This window comes from Corythoichthys intestinalis, chromosome 9 (genome assembly GCF_030265065.1).
Source record: "Corythoichthys intestinalis isolate RoL2023-P3 chromosome 9, ASM3026506v1, whole genome shotgun sequence".
In the NCBI taxonomy this organism is placed as follows: Eukaryota; Metazoa; Chordata; class Actinopteri; order Syngnathiformes; family Syngnathidae; genus Corythoichthys; species Corythoichthys intestinalis.
The window spans coordinates 20,386,368-20,408,070 of record NC_080403.1 but is presented as its reverse complement, the minus strand read 5'-3'; the positions used below and the strand labels follow the sequence as shown (position 1 = coordinate 20,408,070).

At 38.2% G+C, this 21,703-nt stretch overlaps 1 protein-coding gene across 3 annotated transcripts in view; it reads right to left on the bottom strand.

Moving 5' to 3' along the window:
- The window catches only part of cacna2d2a (calcium channel, voltage-dependent, alpha 2/delta subunit 2a), a 348,071-nt gene that overhangs the window by 189,698 nt on the left and 136,670 nt on the right, over positions 1-21,703 (bottom strand). For all 3 annotated transcript variants that reach the window (XM_057845730.1, XM_057845731.1, XM_057845732.1), the window contains exon 4: positions 1,952-2,011. In XM_057845730.1, coding sequence (XP_057701713.1) covers positions 1,952-2,011 — 60 coding nt within the window. The remainder of the gene's footprint in view (positions 1-1,951; positions 2,012-21,703) is intronic.

Here is a 21,703-nt window from a genome sequence, read left to right as displayed (position 1 = left end):
TTAAAAAAAAAAAAAAAACTTTGCAAAGAAGTAGTGCCCATTATTATTCGTTTTAAATCAGTTAAAGCCTTTTCTCAAACACCCCCCTGGAGGCACAGGGGGGTTAAAAATCCATTTGCGGGAAGTGTAGCATGACAGTGAACTCGTCTCCCTGGAGACAGAGGATATGACAGGAGGGAACGTGTATCTGCTACATACGTAGTTTGTGTGCGTGTGTTAGCCTCTTTATGTGGGCATTTGAGTGTTTACAAATTTGAGATTCATTGGAGCGTGTGAGGTTCCCAAACATATACAAATGCACATACCTCTGCAGTATTGTTTTGTTTTGCTTTATTTCAAGAGCAGGGCTCTGCTTTAAAGGTCAGCAGGAGCATGCTATTTTCAAGTTAGACAGGGAAGCTCTTAAATAATACAGGAGAAGGCATGAAAATGACATTCCATCCAAGTACGCTGGTATTACGTGTTTGTATGCAGTACACAAAGTGTAATTGTGCCCTATTGTTTTGTTTTGTATAATATTGCCATTTGGGCTCTGTGATGCTGATCATGATAAACCAGGGGTGTCAAACTGGTAGCCTGGGGGCCAGATTCGGTCCGACGCATCGTTTTATGTGGCCCCTGAAAGTAAAGCATGTGCATCGACTTCATGTTTTCCACTCAATTAAAATTTCTATCAAATTTCCACAGTCCAGAAATCGGAGAATACTTAGGTTTTCTTTCCCATTTTTACTAAAATAAAATAAATAAATAAAACAAATAGGAAAATCTTTACTGTTTGTTCTTTTTTTTTTTTTTTTTCTAAAAAATCTCAACAAGAAAATTATTAATAAAAGATAAACTTTAAACAGAAAAAAAGTAATATTTACGTTTTTCCTTTTTTACATTCAAAAAAATAAAATTAAAAAAAGAATAAGATTTAAAAAGAGAATATTTACTGTTTCTCATCCTTTTTTTCATAGAAAGGGATATATACATTGAAAAAATAAGAAAACTTTGTTATTCAGAGGCTTAACAAGGATTCGGACAAATTTACTTGAGGTCAACTATGTCTAAACAGTTCATTGACAATCAAAATAGATGACGATTCATCTGCTAATCAATTAGCCAATTAATTGTGGCAGCCCTAGTTTACTTGCCACCGTCGGCGCTAGACATCCAATCCATTTTGACTGGGAGGAGTTGGCAGAGATCAATCGATGATTGAAATATTTATATGCGTTAGCCTGTGTAATGGCCCTCTCAAGAAATGAGAAGTACAAATGGGCTCGCGACAAAAATGAGTTTGGCACCCTTGCTTTAAACGGAGTACACACACTGATAACACTGGGCAACATTTGAGAAAAAACAAATTCAGTTGTTTTAGATCTGACAGCTGTTTTAACAAATATTTGGGTGCAAAATCGGAAACTGATCACAATTTTTCTCCATACCGTCAAGTTTTTCCTCTACAGCGTACCTTAGTGTTGTAACTACATGCACACAACTAGCCATATCCTTTGTAAAAACACAAGATTGTTAAATTAACAGCGCAGCAACGCTTGGTTCATTAATAGTTCATTGTGTGTTAGTATTTGATTTTTAAAATGTATATAAAACAAGAACATACTTATGTTAAGTACAGTGTTTTTCAATTTTTTTTTTAAAGAAAACGTGTATTCTACTGTTCAAAAACCTGAAATTGATAGAAACTGGTTTTGGATTCCGCACCCAAAAATCAGATTTAAACAGCTTTTGGACCTAAAACGACAAAACTTGGGTATCCCAGTATAATAAAAAAATTAAAAGAAAACAGATTATGTTAAAAATTTGTGTGTACCACTTGGTACGTAAAACAGGGGAGAAGTAGGTGATCTTAAAGTGGGAACAAACAACAGTTGCCTGATAAGGACACAGAAAAACAGGGGAAGGCCATCCTGGAAAGAAAGAATAGCAAGGTCGTGTCCTACTTTACCGTCACTCCGTCTTGCCACTCGTGATCCTTCTGAAGCTGCTCTGCCTCCTTGGCTAATTTCTGTAAGGAAACACAAAATCACCAGCGTGAGTATCACAGGTCAACAGAGCTTTGAGGGCGGTCACTCGCAACTTTGCATGGCGGAATCAGTGACTTAAAGTATACGTATGTCCAATCTAAGGAACAGACAATTACATTATGGTACATTGATATCTCAGGAAAAACTGGAATTTTTTTTCAGGGTAACAAGCAAAAATGCTAGAAACAGAAGAACAAAAATTCCAATAACTATTTCTCGTATTATTCATTCAATTACTAAACACGGCAGGGAACCACTTTCAGTTTACAGTGCTTTTGCAGTACACAAAAAACAGAAAATAGTGCTAATAGAGAAAATCCCTGGGAAAAATTGTTCACCAAAAAAAGAGAAAACAAAACAGCGACAGTGTTAATCTTACTTTAAAAAAGTAATTAATTACAGTTACAAATTACTTCTCCCAAAAAGTAATTGAGTTAGTAACTCCGTTACCTGAATGTAAGAGTAATTAGTTACTTGTACAGTAACTGGTGCTATTTCCCCCCCCCCATTCGCAATGTGAACTTCAAAGGGTTTTTGGGACAATTGGCACTAGCCCAATTCTTTACCCTAAACTTAACTAGACACAGGGGTATTGCGGATATTGCTAAAACTAGATAGTAATCTTTGCTATGTTTGGAAGTCATTTAATGTTGTGAATCAACCGTTAGTTGTTAAAATTGTTCCCGTTATTGCATTAGGTCCTTTATGTCTACTTTCGACATGTGAAAGTTTTAAGCCTCTTTCATCTTTTAAAGATAGATTAAAGTCAAGATTTTGCCGATTTAGGAGTATTTTAGATAGAAAGTTACTCAGATTAGCTAGGAAGAATCTCTACATTAGAGCCTTGCTGAGAAGTGTACTGCTTTAAGATGGCAGCAGTTAACTAACGCCATCGAGTCTATCATTTCGCATCTAGTTCTCTATACATGTGATATCTACTGTAGCATCATGTGGGCGTAGTTTGTAGGCTATCGGCTACAGTCAGGTGATATTGGGACACATAGCATTGCATTTGTAGCGGCGTCACAACTCCCTTGCCTCCTCCCCGCTCCAGCACTGCTTTCTAGTCTCAGTGAGTCCGCATCTCTGGCACTTTTGTCGCGTCATTCAACCAACGTAGTAACGCATGCCTTTACATCCTCAGTAATGGTAAAGGCCTTGCCCAGATGATTAAAGTAATTAATTAGATTAGTCACTGCTGAAAAAAATAACGCCATTAGCTTCGCCGTTATATTCTAACGCTGTTATTAACAACACTGGTGACAAATGACTACACTGTCTAAATGAAAACCCTCAACTCACTTCAACGCATCATTGCCTCCAAGTTGACACTAGATGGCACCAAAAGCAATGCTGTTATTGCTTTGCCTCAGCACAAAAACAGTGAAAAAACGAGAGAAACCATTCAAACGTTTAACGAAAATAAAAACCTATGTAGACTATATAAGACAGCAGTGGGGGGTGTAAAAGGCATGATCCATTATTCTTTGTGGTTAAAAAAAAAAACACCCGGACAGAGCAATATAAAAAGAAACTCTCCACCAAAGTACTCTGCAGTGTTATTTTTTTGTCTTTCTAAATCACCTGAGTGAGTCTTTAACTAAAGATTGGATTCATCTCCTAATGGGAACATAGCTGAGTGAATCAACAAAATGAGGATCTAATTAGTGCATTGAAATTTATTACCCAAGAGCCCATATGCAAAAACAGTGAGTGTGTGCGCGTGCATGTATATGCTTGTAAAGTGGCTCATTGTTTTTTAACGAAAAGACCCAAGCGAAAAACAGCATTTTTCAATATGAGAAAAAGACTGCAGAAGCACACAACTGCAGCATTGTTTTTATGATTCGTGCATCTATTTTCTTATTTTCATTCTCACTGGAGTAAAAACTATTGTCGGCATGCGTATTATGGCCTGCTGGCCACACACTTCTTTCTTCTTTTTATGTTATCGAGTAATTGTCAACAGATTTATATGACAAAATACGATGCCGTGAAAAAATTTGGCAACCTGGTTATGCCAATACCAGTTTTTACAAATGAAAATACGATAAAAAGGATTTCAGGCATGTGAATACTAGGTTTTGATATTATTTTAAATCCAAGTATATTTATCACAATATTAAACACAAATAATTAATAAAATAAAACTAATAAATTCTTAGCTCATATTGTGTAACTTTATGGACACTAGCATTAAAAATCAAAGAGGAGAATAAAAGTACATATTTTTGCCATGAAAGGCATGTATATCCCTTAATGTAAAACTATAAAATAAAATTTCAAAAAACTGCAGACTAGTTAATTGCCAACCATTCATAACCTCACAAAGAATGTTGCGTGTTAGGGCTGTTGTGATGGGCATGATCTTAACCTCACACAAAACATTTCTCAGTTGGCAAGTAACCTTCGAAAGAAAATGACAGTGTATTTAGAACAAAGCCTCTATCCATTACTTTCTCAACTCTGACAAGATCAATGATCAAGCTTCCATTTAATCTTTTGTTGATTTGGCCTTCTTCAGCACCGAGAATCTCTTATCGTTACACTCTGTCTAGCGCCAAAAAATACACCCTCCCCCATTCACCCAATTCAGCCATTATTCCTCGAAGACCCCATCTTATCCTTAGCATTTTAATGCAGTCTTGCTACACCCAAACAGCCATGCGTCTTCATGTGTCTTTCCGTCTTTGGGCCCAGATGGGTGGGCAAGACAAATAGCCAATGAATCAGAGTGAGAGATGTGGAAAGGAGTGGAGGTTGGGGGGTGTATCAGCCAGGCTGGTGGCGGGAACCCAAGCTGCTTAAAGGACTGGATGAGCGAAGTTAAATCAGCACCAATAAAAAAGCTCACAGCACAGGCTCACACAAAACTCACCACCAGGAGAGCTGACCTCACAAGCGCCTGATTGTTATACCGCTGTCGTCCATCTACGACACATGACGGCCCTATTTGTCAGTGAGCCTTCCGGCAAGGTCAAGAAACATAAACGCGATGGTAATGGATGGCGATGTCCATCCACAAGGTCTACGTACAACGCATGTGAGCTAGAGCCTACAGTCAAACGCATTTACTTGATTGATGTTCAGTGAAATTCATTTCATTCAGGTCATATTCAGAAATGGACCAAGATTTGCGTGAAGAATATGCATTGAAAAATAGTGGTAGCTAGATAGTCACTGACAGGCAGACATTTTTAAAGGTGGTAGTCACTATGGTTTGTTGGCTTTCATGATAATCCATTAGCTCAGCGTTTCCCAACTGTCTTTGAGCCAAAGTACAAATTTGACATAAAAAGTATCATAATTTTGGGAATACAAGCCACCCTCCCACCCCCAATGTTGTTTGTGATGATGTTTGGAGCAAAGCCTCATATGCCTCCACTGCTTGAAGATGATATTGTAACTACAATATAAAACAATCCCATTAATAAACAATCACTGATAAACAAACAATGGCATTTCAATCAATTTTTTAACTGCCAATAAATCTGTCACACCAACAGTGGATGAAAAAATGCCATAAAACCCCTAAAAATGTTTGCTGACATCTCATAAAAACACCATCGCTGAAAGGTCGAGTTTCCCCACTGTGAAATCAGAGAGTGAGAAGACAGCAAAAAATAAATAAAAAAATAAAAATGAAGGAAAAGCCCAGCATGAGATGATTATAATCGTTAATATTCCTTAAGGTTCCATTTTCTCAAGTCCATTGGGGAGAGTTTTGTTCAATCAAAGTTTTTCCCGGAGAATGACAGCACACCGGGCACAGGTGGCGTCATGCTACTCTGAGTGTCAACTTGACATTGGACCACCTGCCTGATTTCGGCGGCCTTTGAGGCCCTTTTGGTAAAGCATTAGCTTATAAAAGGCACTCCACAGCACACACTGCCGGCTGTTTATCCAAATGGACACTGCGGCTAAGCAGTTCTACACTGTGTGTGAGGTTGAGAGCACTTGAGGGAGCACAACACGGTCCGTACGTGATTGCAACCTTGAAGGCAGTCACTCGACATGTTCCAAATGACCCCACCAGCTTTGTTGCTGGATCGGTGGCAAATCGGGGCCAGCAAAACTGTGAAATGACTTGGCCGAGGTCACGTAAACACTCCTAATGATGTGTTGAGGGAAGGCCGTTGCTCGCTCTGTTCACAGATTGACTGATGTGATGAATCCCAATCAAAGTGAAGTGCACAATTGTTCATGGTTGCAGACCATAATTAAAGCTTTGTTGAAAAGACCATTACACTACCAGTCCATGACTACAAAACACTGGTACAGCAATCCCAGAATATTTAGACAGACAAAGTTCTGATCAAGTACACTCCAAGAGAAAGAATGCTGTATAACAATTCGTAAACCTTTCATTTCATTTTTCTGATGTAATAGTTGAGGAAAATGTAAAAAAAAAAAAAAAGCCAATATTTCCAGGAAATTCACAAAATTGCTGAAAGCAGACATTTTTCAATGTCACAACTGTTTAAGTCAATCAAATATGAGTATTTTATATAGTCCGCCATTGCTCGTGACAGGGCTGCAGCTATAGGGGTGTGCTAGTGGTGCGGCTGCACCCTAGGCTAGGCCTCTAGGGGGCTAAGGATGTTGGCTTAAAGGGGGCCCGGGTGGACAAGGGGAGGGGATAAAAATCATGTATGAAGATGCACAGCGATATAATAGTGTGTTTAAGCGGGCAAACATATCGCAGCTGACATCATACTGATCTACTTCTCTGAGATGTTAACCTTGTTTAACCTTGGCAGGAATCTTCGTTCTTCCAGCCAGGTTCTCTTGCAAGTTCCTAGGTCGAGACTTAAACAGTGGCGTGATCGGTCTTTTGTGGTTGCTGCCCCCCAAGTTGTGGAATAGTCTGTCCCCTGACATCCGTACCATCACTAATTGAGGTCTTTTTAAATGTAGGTTTAAACTAAAAAAAGACTAGAGGTTTGAACTAGCTTTTACTCTGCACTAGGGTAGCCTGGTTTTCAGGATTTTATTGTCTTCGGATTTTACCGGTTTTAATATGTTTTTTCTTTTTCCTGTAATGAGTTTTAGCATAATGCATTGAACCCCCCTACCCCCCTCGATTTTATTGTAAAGTACAGTGGTACTTCCACATACGAAGTTAATTCGTTCCAGGACCTTGTTTGCAAGTCGAAATGGTCGTATGTTGAACGGGATTGTCCCATAAGAATACATTATAATTCTATTAATTGGTTTCCATTAATTCGTTCCACTGCCCGAAATCCTACTCTAAATCTTTAATAAGTACGGCTAGTACTGTTATTAAGAATATAAATATAGTAAAAATAATACCTATAATAATGTAACAATTTGGGTTCTAATTTTGCGGATGTGTTTTGCTTGGTGTCCCTGAATGCAACACGTGGCTGACTAGACAGAGTGAGAGATGACTTTTTAATTTCACTTTTCATGCTCAGCTGCGGCGGACAGTAAGCATGTTGTGTTGCACAAGTTCTGAAATAAATGATTAAAAAACCTGACAAAGCTGGTGATTTTTTTGGCGATGTTACAACCATAATAGGTGTCACCTTAACCTATAAAGACTGGCGAACGGAGGTCGTTGAGATCGGAAAAATTCTACTACCATGTTGTCGAGCCAGTTCACAGACGCGCACACAATGCTAATATTTTTCTAATATTTTTATCTTCATTTCAATGGTATGCCTGACCTTCTTCCTTTTTTTTCACCACTTGCACTAACATTGTTTAACCCAGTTGGATTTCTCTCACAAGAAAATTGCCATGCGTCCGTCTTGCGGAAAAACAAAGAAACTGCGGCGCTGTCATAAATCGTCATATTTCGAGCATGTCGTATGATGTAGAAACAAATAGCGAGTCAAAAATGTCGATAAGATCCGAGTGTCGAAGCGATCGTAAGTCGAGGTACCACTGTATTCTCATGCGTTTTATGTATTATGTACTATATTTTGCTTTGTTGTAAAGCACTTTGAGGACCTCCCAGGTTTTGTAAAAGGGCTATAATAATAAATTTGAATTTGAAGCCCTATAGCCTTTTCACACATCTGGCTGGCAGTATGTAAGTTACCTCCAGCACAAAGAAGCACAGACATAACTAACCCCGCATTTGTCCCATAATGGAAGCATATTTGAGATGTGTCATTTTTTGTTTAAACATTATACTACTCTATACTACGTAATCACACTTCCAAGAAATTAGTGATTTGCATATTTAGTTTCTTTGAGCAACCATTTGTCACATGAAGGTAATTTATCTTAGGGTAAAAATCACAAAGGTACCCGTGATTCTATCAATGCATGAGTTTTCTCTAGCCAGCTATATTTCTACCTTTGAAGCACAATATAATATGAATGGACCAGCTATATTTCTAACTTTGAATTACAATAGGAATATGTATGACTACGTCTCCTGACTACAACGACTGTAGGTTAAAAGCAAATTCTGTTCTCTGAATTAAGTGTTTATATTTAGTTTTTTATATCTTTGTATTGTTAAGGTTGAATCTCTTTCCATGCTTCAACATTTCACATCCGGATTGAGATGTATTTGAAATGGCACACTGTCAAATCTTTAATGACGCTTTTCCATCTTCCTTTATGGTAGGAATAATGTACATCTAAATGAGCACACTTGTTCCGCATAAGTGGGCTTTGTGCAGGTCATTTTTAGTAATGGTATGTTTTATTATATCTGTCTTTCAAATGTCACTCTCTAACAAAGACAACTCCAGAGACATAAAAAGCTTTATTTCATTTTGCTGTTATTGCTTAAGCCAGTATTGTCTCAAAAGAGCAACATCATTACTTTGTTGTCCCTTTAGGGGAAATCAAGTCATATTCTGCCTTATTTTGCAAAGATGTAATCCTTGAATATACACACGCACCATCAGAACCTATGGAATGGAGAAAGAGAACAGTGTGGACTGAATATTATCTTGGATGAATTATAGCTTTCTGGCATATTAATCACACCTCTCGATCGTGATTTATTCTACCACAATATACAAAAAGGCCTTTCTTCTTTTTATGGAGAAATTTTCCACATAAAATTCTTCCTTCATAATGACCACAACACATTGGAGTAAATTCTAAACTGGTTGAGTTAGTCTCCAGACTTAAACCCCCCAAAAAACATGCATTTTAAAATGAATAATGAGTACTCATACAGTGAACAGAGAACAAGTATTTGATCCACTGCCAATGGGTTTTCCCATTGGCAGTGTATCAAATACTTGTTCTCCCCACTGTAAATTGCATAACGTGTGCATAATTTGGGTAGGTGTCGAGTTGGCTGAGTGGTTTAAGTTTAGGAAATAGCAGCAATAACAGGCGACTGCGTGCCAGATGCGGCCTCAGCTCGCCAGATCCGCATAGCAATCACACCTGCTTAATGTCAGTGCGCCAGATGTAGCCCGGACCAGCACTATGACAGTCCAACTGAAAGGTTACGCACTGTTCAGGGGCGGACCTTGCAGACCGGACGTGCTCAAACTCCCGCTTAATGTCAGTGCACTAGATGCGGCACGGATCAGCACTATGACAGTTTTGCCTTAAATGTCGTCTTGATTGCACAGATGGGTGAGCCTGGGACCGGGTGCCGCAGCTTACTTAATCCGGTCCTTGGGCTCAAATCATCGCCACATCAACAACTCACCTACAGGTATGTAACTTTCAGCTAACAAAGAATCTTCTAATCCTGATACTGAGCTCATTTTTGTGTTTATCTCCTCTAGATCCTGTACTGCTTTCCTGGCAAAACGCCTGCCTGCCCGTTCACCTGTTCTATGACCAAACTGCCCACCAGATTCTTCGGACTCTATCTAACACTCCCTCTCATCGTCAATGAATTAGGTCCCCCGTTACCCCAGAACCTTAACAAATACAATATGTTGTTTACAGTCTAAAAATGGGTCATCTTTAATGTTGAGTTGCTTGTTCCAATTAAAATATTTTGTGAAAAAACAATGTTATATTGTTATGTTGTTGTATGTTGCATTAATATTTTAGCATTAATAAATGGCATGAAAAAGAAGTGCTGTCATTTTTGCTTTTAATAGACACATCTAATTTGCAATATAAACACATTACAGTATGATACATTGAACAAAATGGACTTAAAATTTAATACTGAAAACAATTTTGATACAAATCTGGCCCAGATTGGGTAACATGTGTTCCATATCCGGGCCATACATTAATGTCGTATCTGCTACTTTGGACCAGTTCTGGCCCAAAACTGGTTGCTGAACCTGCAAGTGACTCCTTACTGAGTTTGGACCATTGTTCAAAAAGACACTGGTGCAGATCCGTTTTACGAAGTTGGGCTGAAATTTGCAGTACATCTGGCCTATTTCCGCTCCAGTTATATTTTGCTATTTGGGTAGCCACTGGTTGAATGTGGCTCTGAAATCTAAAATCATAAATGCATTTACATTGGGAACGATGGCAGCACATGAAACACGACCAAACCCCTTAAATAAATATATATTACTATAATTTAAATTCAAAATTAAACAAAACATTTAAAAACAACTACTGCAGTCATGTTTAATGTAAAGTCCTTCATTACACAGCAAGCGAAAGACAAATACTGAACAAAAAAAAATCTGTTTGAAAAGGCAAAACTGGATTACAGATTCCTGTTGCACATATCGAGTCTATCCTAAATGGTAACAAGGCTTGCCAAAGGTACCGTCTGAAACCAAAGAAGCCATATAGCATATTAAAAGTCAACGTAGTTTAAAAAGTTCACAAAAAGTGTACATCAAACAGGGGGGTTCCGATGCTGTGGCGAGAAGCTGCCACTTTATGCGCTGACACCCACTCAGCCAGTTAGAATAATCAGTGGTGTCAGGTCTGCAAAGACAGCGCAGGAAACATGATACATCCAAGGACAGTATTGCTTCCGTGATATTTGAGGAGACACAAGTGCATAACTACGATAGGCTTTAATATGTGCATCAGGGCTGATGACAAATTTGTGTTGTATTAAAATGTCAGTGTGCTGTGTGCCACGGCCCGAGGGCTCGGCCGGATCAGTGCGGTTGTTTAGCGTTGTGCAGCGGTCGGTCCATGAGGGGGCAGCAGACTGAGTCCCGCCAGCTAGTGGAGTCTGTCGGACTGAGAACAGTCTGCTCTAAACTCTTCATTCTGTCTCCTCCACTCGGCTGGGATTAAGGCCAATCATAGGAATCACTGAGTCAGAACCGTTCCTCAATAACAGATGGAGGGACTTTCCACTCCAGAATTTTAAAACCCTCACAGACAAACTCACTTTCGCTTCGCACCCTCGCCTTCCCAATACCTCCCTGTCCCCCGTACACCACCCCTCCATCTATACCTTTCGCCCCCGCCTCCTCCTGCTCTCTTTATCTCTCCCCCTGGCTGGCTTCTTTTATCTTGCCATCATACGCTATATATACATCATTCCTCACTTTCACTTAACTGACTTCAAACTTTCCCCCCGATAGATCCAATAACAGTCAAGCCAACTTCAAAAACTAACAATGATTGAGTTTAAATAATGCGGAAGCCAAATTTAGTGCCAACTCATACAATTTCAATCAGTGCAGTGACGGCCACAACAAGTTCAAGTTCAGGTCAGTGATGAGAAGTAACGAAGAATACTTTGCTCTTGGACTGTATGTTTCTGAACTTCATTTTTCTGACCCTTTTTAGTTCACTGGGAATCAAAAAGACAACGTCATATCACCACAACTGTTACTACGTCATTGGATTCCAGTCTGCTTAAATGATATCAAATTTTTACTGATAACTTTGAGAATATTTATGGGCCTGGCTTCAAGCTTAACATTCAACCCTGTATGAACCAGCCCCGGGCCTTACGTCCTCAGGTGAGAAATGTCTGGTTGTTCCAAAGTCGAGGCTTAAGACTTGTAATAGAGCATTCTCTATCTATCAGAGCGCATCGACTTTGGAACGACTTGCCCGAGGACCTCAAACGTGCAAAATTAGTGACATTTTTCATGTATTTTTTTAAAGTCACTTTTACAGACTAGCATGTGACCTGTGCCTTTTCACGTCTCAAGTTCTTTATTCAGTGTATATGTTTTGTTTTGCTATATTCGTTTACTTACTGTATATTAGATGTCTAATCATTACCAGCCCATCATGTGAGTTTTAAATGAGTTTGTCACTAGTAGACGTCCGATCTGTTTGATCGCTGTCAATAGCAGCCAATGAGTTAAAAGGAGCTATACAAATAAATCCTTTTTACACAATGAAAACCAGATATCAGTACTTTTGAACTTGCTGGTCATGTACTCAAATTAGCTAACCCCTTTGATAGGTTAAAGCAGGGGTCGGGTACCTTTTTGACATGAACACCATATATTTTTAAACGTATTTCCATGAGAGCCATACAATATGTTTAAAATAGGGCTGTCAAACGATTAAAATTTTTAATCGAGTTGATTACAGCTTAAAAAATAATTAATGGTAATTAATCGCAATTCAAACCATCTATAAAATATATCATCTTTTTCTGTAAATTACTGTTGGAATGAAAAGATAAGACACAAGACAGATATATACATTCAACATACGGTACATAAGTACTGTATTTGTTTATTATAACAATAAATCAACAAGATGGCATTAACATTATTAACATTCTCTTGAAGCGATCCATGGATAGAAAAACTTGTAGTTCTTAAAAGATGAATGTTAGTACAAGTTATAGACATTTTATATTAAACCCCTCTTAATGTTTTAGTTTTATTAAAATTTGTAAAATTTTCAATCAAAAAATAAACTAGTAGCTTGCCATTGATGTCATTACACCATGCTCACTCCCCAAACCCATAAAATCATTCAGACCCAAGCGCCAGCAGAGGGCGCCAAACAACAAAAAACAGGTAACAAGCGGACGTTACACTGCTGTCATTTTAATCTGAGCGGGCCTGTGCGTTAATTGCGTCAAATATTTTAACGTGATTAATTAAAAAAATTAATTACCGCCTGTTAACGCGATAATTTTGACAGCCCTAGTTTAAAACTAAAAATACAAGTAACATGTGCCATTTTGTGTAATTTCAACACTTTTAAAGTACAATAAGTCTCTGAATTCTTTTTAATAACATAGATATGCTGTTGCTAATCAATGATGACTATTTCTTACCATTAATGCGACTTCTGGTGCTGCGGCTTTGTAGTTTGGTTTATCCATCGGTAGATTTCTTTCTTTACCGAACTCAGTGAAGGACTTGAATAAATCCTCCCCTCTTGTTGTCTTTTTCATAGTCAAAACCTTGCATTTACGCTGAACTGCGTTTAGGGCTGTCAAAATTATCGCGCTAACGGGCGGTAATAATAATTTTTAATTAATCACGTTAAAATATTTGACGGATTTAACGCACATGCCCCGCTCAAACAGATTAAAATGACAGCACTGTGAAATGTCCACTTGTTACTTGTGTTTTTTGGTATTTTGTCGCCCTCTGCTGGCGCTTGGGTGCAACTGATTATATGGGTTTCAGCACCATGAGCAGTGTGTAATTATTGACATCAACAATGGCGAGTTACTAGTTTATTTTTTGATTGAAAATTTTACAAATTTTAATAAAACGAAAACATTGAGGGGTTTTAATATAAAATTTCTATAACTTGTGCTAACATTTAGCTTTTAACAACTACAAGTCTTTCTATCCATGGATCGCTTTAACAGAATGTTAATGCCATCTTGTTGATTTATTGTTATAATAAACAAATACAGTACTTATGTACCGTATGTTGAATGTATATATCCGTCTTGTGTCTTATCTTTCCATTCCAACAATAATTTACAGAAAAATACGGCATATTTTATAGATGGTTTTAATTAATTTTTAAGCTGTAATTAACTGGATTAAAAATTTTAATCGTTTGACAGCCCTAACTGCGATAAATAGCTTACGTCTGTTGACTCATCCAAGAGAAAAAACGGTGCCACATTTATGTCCTTATGTCCTGCTGAAAAGTACGATACTCCTTGTCTTTTTTTCTTTTTGTCATCTTCTCAAAAGGGTTTCTATCATTAGATGACAACACGGAAAACGAAACTGAGAACGAGGAGAGTTTACTTCCTGATCTCACGCACACGCGCACATCGGCTGCTAATTTCGACAGCAAAATACGGCAACCCCATTTGAACAGTGTCTCTGCCTCATCTGCGTTGCCTATGCGATTGATAGATAGATAAATAGATAGATAGATACAACTGCATGTATGTTTGCCACTCAGACACGGCGCTCTGCATACGCATAACACGCACTGCGCGTAGGGCACCAACTCTGGCTGAAGGGGCACCCAAAAAAATCAAGTTTTTAAAAAATCCTAAAAAATAGTAATTGTAATAATAACAATATATAGTATTTAAAATAAAACTTTGTAAAGCCTGATAAATGCAAGTAATACAAATATAAGTAACATAGGCTCATTATTTACACAAAAAAAAGAATCTCCTGTGTGGCCCTCTCGTCAGTCTAACGTTGGTGCCCCCCCCCAATTCCCTAGTGGGAATTTCCTTTCAAGAAATGTCTTCGAAAAGACAACAAGAGTCGGGGGCGGAAAAAAGGAAGAGGAAAAAGCAGCGAGATGATGCCCGCAAATCACTTGCAGGTAAGAATGTTTTTTTTGTGCGTTTTTTTTAAAACAATTGTTTATTTATTATCAGCTACGTTTACATGACTACAATAATCTGATAACTGGGAATAAACAGGTAATGACAATAATGAGATTTGATGCATTTACGTGAACTTCAGTGATGTGATAATCAAGAAAAACCTGGTTTAAATGTTAAGTCAATAGTTCGATTTCTTTCCAAGTACATGACGTAAAACTCTTGGTCTCAGCATAGACCTTCCTCCATGTCTACCAAAAACCCATGCTTGCTTGAAGTTGTCCCACTGAACCTCTTCAAATGCGAGTGTGGCGATTGCGTTACACAAGCTCGCTAACTGCAGAGTAGGCCCATAGGCTGAAAGTGAATCAGTTTGGCGTCCCTAAGGCCTCTCTAGCGACATCCGTTTTTCCATTTGTACTAGAGCTGTCCCGACTAGTCGACATAGTCGACGTCATCGATGACGTAAATCCGTCGACGAGCACAACATCCCGTCGACGGTTAATGAAGGGTTAAAAAAATATATGCGCGTAAGTTCAGAATGTCGGATGCTCTGTATGCAAGCGGGGAAAGCGGCACAAAGCCAAAAAAAGAGCACCAGAGTGTCTAAAACATTGACTTATTTCAAAGAAACAAAGGAGGGTACACTCTTCTGTCCTGTCTCTTCAATGCCAAGCTTGGCTGCACGTCGGCCGTGAATAAACACCTCAAGCGCCGTCACCCAGTTTGTAAAAATTGTTTTTTGTTTTTTCATTTTTTGTACACCAGAAGGTGCTGTCGCCTTACTAAATAATAATGTTTCATTGACAATGGGCCTATAAGTGCTATTAGTATTGTTCTTAATGCTAACTGAAAGGTGTATTTCATGTTATGGTTTATTTTATGGTATAGAAAATTATATAAGGTTAAAAGGTCATAAATATATACAGTGATTGCACTCAAGGGAGAGATTGTAAATGATAAGGTAATAAATTAAGGTAAAGGCAAATCATATAGGCAATTCATTGATATATAAATAAGATTTAAAAGGTAAAAGGTGAAAAGTTTTTGTTTATTTCTAATTGTGTTGCTTTATTTGTGTGCACCGTAGCTCTTACAGCGTGATTACATCAAGGATGGAGTAAAAGTTGTAAACCATCAGTTTAAGAGACCATCTTTTCAATCGGGATGCTACACTAGTTAATTCTATCAGCATTTGAACTCATTGTTTATTTGTGATTTATTATTGTTATTTACGTGTTTATTTGTACTTTAATAAATAATTTAAGTGTTCCAATATGTTTTTTTGTGAATTGATAAGCGTCAACAAAAATGTCATTGCTAAATTAGTAAACAAAAAAAAAAAAAAAAAAAAAAAATTTTTTTTTTTTTTAATTATTAGATTAGTCGACTAATCATAAAAATAGTCGGCTGACTAATCGGGAGAAAATTAGTCGTTTGGGACAGGCCTAATTTGTACACATGCTCAGAGATGTAAAATAGCGGTGTTTATCAGATAAAGGATAGCGGATCATGCTCTTTACATGACCACTTGAATAATCTGGTAACTCCAGAAATCGGGTTATGATCGGTTTATTAGTGTGCACAATCAAAAAAAAACCCACTCCAAAACACTGTGGTGGAAATGATGTGACTTGCAAATTCATTGCACAATGAAAATTAAATGGAATGTTACGAGACATACCGGTAGTGGTTTTATGCAACGACTATGTTGATACCGAAATTTTTCCATTAGTAAGAAGCCGTGGTCATTTTCGAGAGGTTCAGAGGCCAAGAGCAACATCTACTGGTGAAACTAATTAGAAAAAAAAAAAATCTTAAAGCTATGTAGATTTCCCCTTTCATATTCATTGTTTCCACATTATGTCAGATATTGTTCATTTCTGTCATTGGGGGGGTGGAGGGGGTTGCTGGAGGGGGGGGGGGGGCGGCACCACAAAGCATTTATGCCTAGGGCACCAAAATAGCTAGCGCCGGCCCTGTTGCCACTTTCCTACTAAAACTACTGCGAACTGGCTTTGCAGTCGCCAGTTGTAGTATATGAACTACGTGTCCCATGATCACCCTTGGCTCACGCAGCCAATGGCATGGGACTTGGGAGGATCTAACGTAGCAAGGTAGGTTGCTATTTAATGATATCTAGTGCGAAGTGCAGGAGTGTTGTTGTAGTATTAAAAAAGTTAACATACGCCGCAAAAGTCACGTCTGCTCATTACAACACCAGCGTATGACCGGTGACCTTCGCCGTTTCGCGCAATGCGCAAAGGAGTGTAGTGGAAGATTTTTTTTTTTTAACAATTAAAGAAGACAAAAGAGCCAGATCTGGCTCACGAGCCATAGGTTCCCGACCCCTGGGTTAAAGCAACCAAGGAGATGACAATGACTGATTGATCTTTGGGTCTCCTAAAGCAGAAAAAACAGGGACAGCAGCAACATTATTTTGGCTAAATATTTTGTGTTTTGTATCAGCCTGAAAAACATGAGAGTCTTATTATCTGTACTTGCATTTAAGTGGAGAATATCAGCGCTTTTGCCACCTCTGCAGGTCACAAACAACGATGGCCTCTCCTCATCTCAATAGCCCAACAGTGTTGAAGTCCATAATGAGGAGCAATAATTACCCTTAATTCCAGGTCCCTGATCGGTAGACAGGCAGCTGGGTATTGTCATCGAATTAGCCAACCCTGTGCGTCAAATGGATCGGAGACCTCTGCTTTGTTCTGTACTCCAAAGCCCACCCGTGGCGGCCCCATTAGTGGGGGACGGGAAGCGCGGCAGCATTGTAGTATGTGCTGAGATAATCCCCGCCTTTGTTTCGCCACGTAATCTTCCTTTTCCACAACGGAAATGTTAGCACTTTTCTTTTACGTTGCCCAAAAAGGGTCCCACAACCATGCTCAGCTGTTTCCACGGAGACCGGATCAGAAGGATGCAAAACCATCACCCACAGACAGGGAGAATTTACTGTCTTTTCAACAAAACACCAGGCTTTTCTTCACCCCACACTTGCCCACAAAACTCCATATTGCAAGAGGAGATTGCCAGCATTGTGCTCAGGCTTCAACTCCACCAAAAGGCGGCTGTAATTACTTTTGAACAATATCTCTCTGAAGACACCAAGCTCCTATACAAAAGGTTTGGAAAATAATCACCCGTGATCATTAGCCGCTTCAGTGCTGTCTACTTCAATGTTTATTATGAGGATTAATCGAATATATAGACCGCTGAAGTACGCGTTTAAGTGCACCTGCACAATCTGACATCCAGCAAAAATGCTTTAAAATGTGAGGTAACCAAAAATACAGCTGAATTCATATCAAAGCATTCACAATTTTCTATTATCAAAAAAAAAAAAAAAAAAAAAAAAAAAAAAAAAAGACACACACATGAATGATGCTGGTGTTAAATCATTGATTAATGACTATGATTATAGCCATTTTTACAATAGTTACATGGCACGGTTAACAATTTTAGCTCAAATTCTGAAAACTTAAACATATAATCAAAATGACTGATGTCATTCAAAACAGAGAACAATTACCTTTCACAATTGATGCTATTATACCTTGTTTTTTAACCATTAAAAAATGTCATTTCAGTTTCATTTGAAGGCTATTTCATACTAAACTATTCTCATTGCTCTCAATATAACCACAATGGACTTCCTACTACAATGATGGGATTAGCATAGCACCTAACGTGGGGGTCGAGACATATAATGTAGATAGATAATGATTCATTGCGGCACTATCAGGGTGAAATTCAATTATACATCCCATAAGACAGATGCTACAAGCATTCTCATTGCTTGAATTGTAACAGGAGGTCAAAAAGGGCAAGCAATTCAAAGTGTCCGTCACCTGTCAAATCAATGAGCATAATGACTATAATCTATTATTGACATCCATTGCCAGAATATTGTATTACTCTCAAGCAATTACAATCTAGTCTGATTAAAAATAACATATTCATCTTAATGTCTTAAATGGAATGAAATGTTTAATTCAAACTAATGCCAAATGTGTTCGGAATAGGACTGATATTACATCTTTGGACTGATCCATACACATTGTGTTCATATCAAGGAGACAGTCTGTTTGACTGATCTGTCCATTGAAAAGCCAATATGGTTTGTTTTAATATAAAAATGTGTGCTTTGCATACCAGGGAGGTACGTGTCTCTTTTGGTAATTGGATATTATGTTTTCAAACGGGTTTGAAAAACAGAAAAACGTCTGGTTATTTGGTTTTCGTTTTAAAATGGATAAATCAAAATTGAAATACAGCTTGATTTTCTTGTTTCTTATCTGGATCGAGTAAGAAAAAGTCCCACAATAGTTTGATTTTTTTACATTTTAAATTCTTTAACCAAAATAGAATTTAGCACGAGACAAAAATCGAAAAATGGTCCGTATATTTGTTTTTAAGTTACCGGAAGTTGTCACCGGCAAGAATATGTTCTCATACTGACCGGGAGCTCTACACATACGCCTGCCATCCGAAAACACCGTAGAGAAGAAGAGTGTGCAATTAATAGCGCATAGGTGCGCCTCTCTGACAAGGAGAGGCTCTGCGCGGCTCCTGTTCGCAATTCCCATGAAGCGCCTTCTCTGTTTCATCCAAATTATTTATCTTTAGACAAGTATTCCTTAGTTTAACATCCATACATCGTTTTAGTTTACATATATAAATATATATTTTTTGCAAAAGTGAGCGAGAGAGAAGCCCGGCCCGACCTAAACGTATTAATTGACATTTTAGCAGTGGCGCCACCTGGGGGTGGCCAGGGATGGCCACGGCCACCCCTATAAATTGGTTGGCCACCGCACTGGCCACCCCGCTTGCCAGTATATCGTTAGATTGTTGTACCATAAGTTATGCATTTCTTCCCAAATGAATGCATTTATTTTGTTTAGTTAAATGTAGGGCTGTCAAATTTATCACGTTAACAGGCGCTAATTAATCTTTTAAAATTAATCACGTGAAAATATTTATCGCAATTAACGCATTCGCGGTACGACTCATTCACGCATTGCCGCAAACAGCCTACAATGGCGCCCTTTTACTTATATACAGAGATATGAGGCACAGTGGAGTAGATACAAGCGTTCATTGGGGCCATGCTTTTAATTGGCAAAAGCTTTGTCATCTCTCCCACAGCAACTATAAATATTGTGGGAAGCGAGGTGGGGAAGAATGATAGGAGTTGATCTTTTTCTTTACACCCTGTAGTGTACCCAAAGCAGAGAAAATGTAGCATTTGTAGCCACCACACACAGTCATGGTTGCACCACTTCCCATCATGCATTTGGGCAGAACAGTTAGGTCGCTACAGTATCATTTACTGAAAGCTCAACAAATACACTAGATGGCAATATTTAGTCACAATATACAAACTGACATTTATCCTTTAAGAATTACAAGTCTTTCTATCCGTGGATCCCTTTCACAGAAAAAATGTTAATAAAGTTAATGCCATCTTGTGGATTTATTGTTATAATAAACAAATACAGTACTTATGTACAGTATGTTGAATGTATATATCCGTCTTGTCTTATCTTTCCATTCCAACAATAATTTACAGAAAAATATGGCATATTTTAGAGATGGTTTGAATTGCGATTAATTACGATTAATTAATTTTTAAGCTGTGATTAACTCGATTAAAATTTTTAATCGTTTGACAGCCCTAGTTAAATGTACACCTTATGCCTAAAATATACATAACACAATAAAACAGAATTGTTGTGGAACTCAAAATGTTGACTGGACAGTTATGGACTATGCACATTAAATCATTAGTAACATCAAATATTACACAATACACCAAAGTATATCAGTAGCCGTGTCCCTAAGTCTTTCTGATAGTTTTCCCCTGACCTTTCTACTGCAATAATATAATGAAAACCTGAAATTATGGCTTTTAGTTTTGGCCACCCCAAGATTTTAAGTGGCCCCATCTGGCCACCCCTATGAAAAATTTCTGGAGGCGCCACTGCATTTTAGGCCCTACCCTGCCTGAAATTCGGGTCGGGTCAGGTTTGGGCTTAAGATCTTACCTGTAACACGGGCACATACACATACATAATGTAGCACTTGTAACAATGTAAATATTGTTAATACAAGTATTATGCATCCAATTTTAACCATATTTTATTGAAATTTACACAAAACAAAATGTACTACAGGTCATTTGCATGGGATGTACAGTGCTCGTGTATCTCCAAACAATATATTTTAAAATGACTAAAGGAAAAGACATTCTTCCTAATACTATTGTTGCGTCACTAGTTAGCGCTGCATTGGTCGTCAGCGCGACGTATTGGTGTTTTTGATGCGGCAACAAGAAGAGAGCACGGAGAAAAATAAACAGTAAAACGTGAGCTAGACTTCTGTGCTGATTTACTGAAACTAATTTCCGCTGGCAATTGTTGCAAGTGCTACACTATGTATGTGTATGTGTGCGCGTGTGTAGGCGTCAAGCTGTCGTCAGCTCCCAGTCAGTATGAGAACATATTCTTGCCGGTGACAACTTCCGGTAATTAAAAACAAATATATGGACCATTTTTCGATTTTTGTCTCGTGCTAAATTCTAATTTTGGTTAAAGAATTTAAAATTTAAAAATCTAACTGTTTTGGGACTTACTCCTTACTCGTTCCAGATAAGAAACAAGAAAATCAAGCTGTATTTCAATTTTGATTTTTCCGTTTTAAAACAAAAACCAAATAACCAGCCGTTTTTCTGTTTTTCAAACCCGTTTCAAAACGTAATATCCAATCACCAAAAGAGACACGGACCCAAGGACAGGAGACATTTGGTGATACGTCCAAAATATTTAATCACAATATATATCAGGCATCTCAAGGCATCACTGTGATTATCATGTCCACATTAGGGTGAGGTAGAGCCCATACTGTCTGATTTTGACTGCACTGGACAAGCACACAGACTAGAAACTAAATCCCCTGACTGTGAGGCAAAAGTGCTAACTAGTAGGTCAGAGATCTAAAACAGATAAACATCTCCTTGAGGGAAACAATAATGTTCCTACAA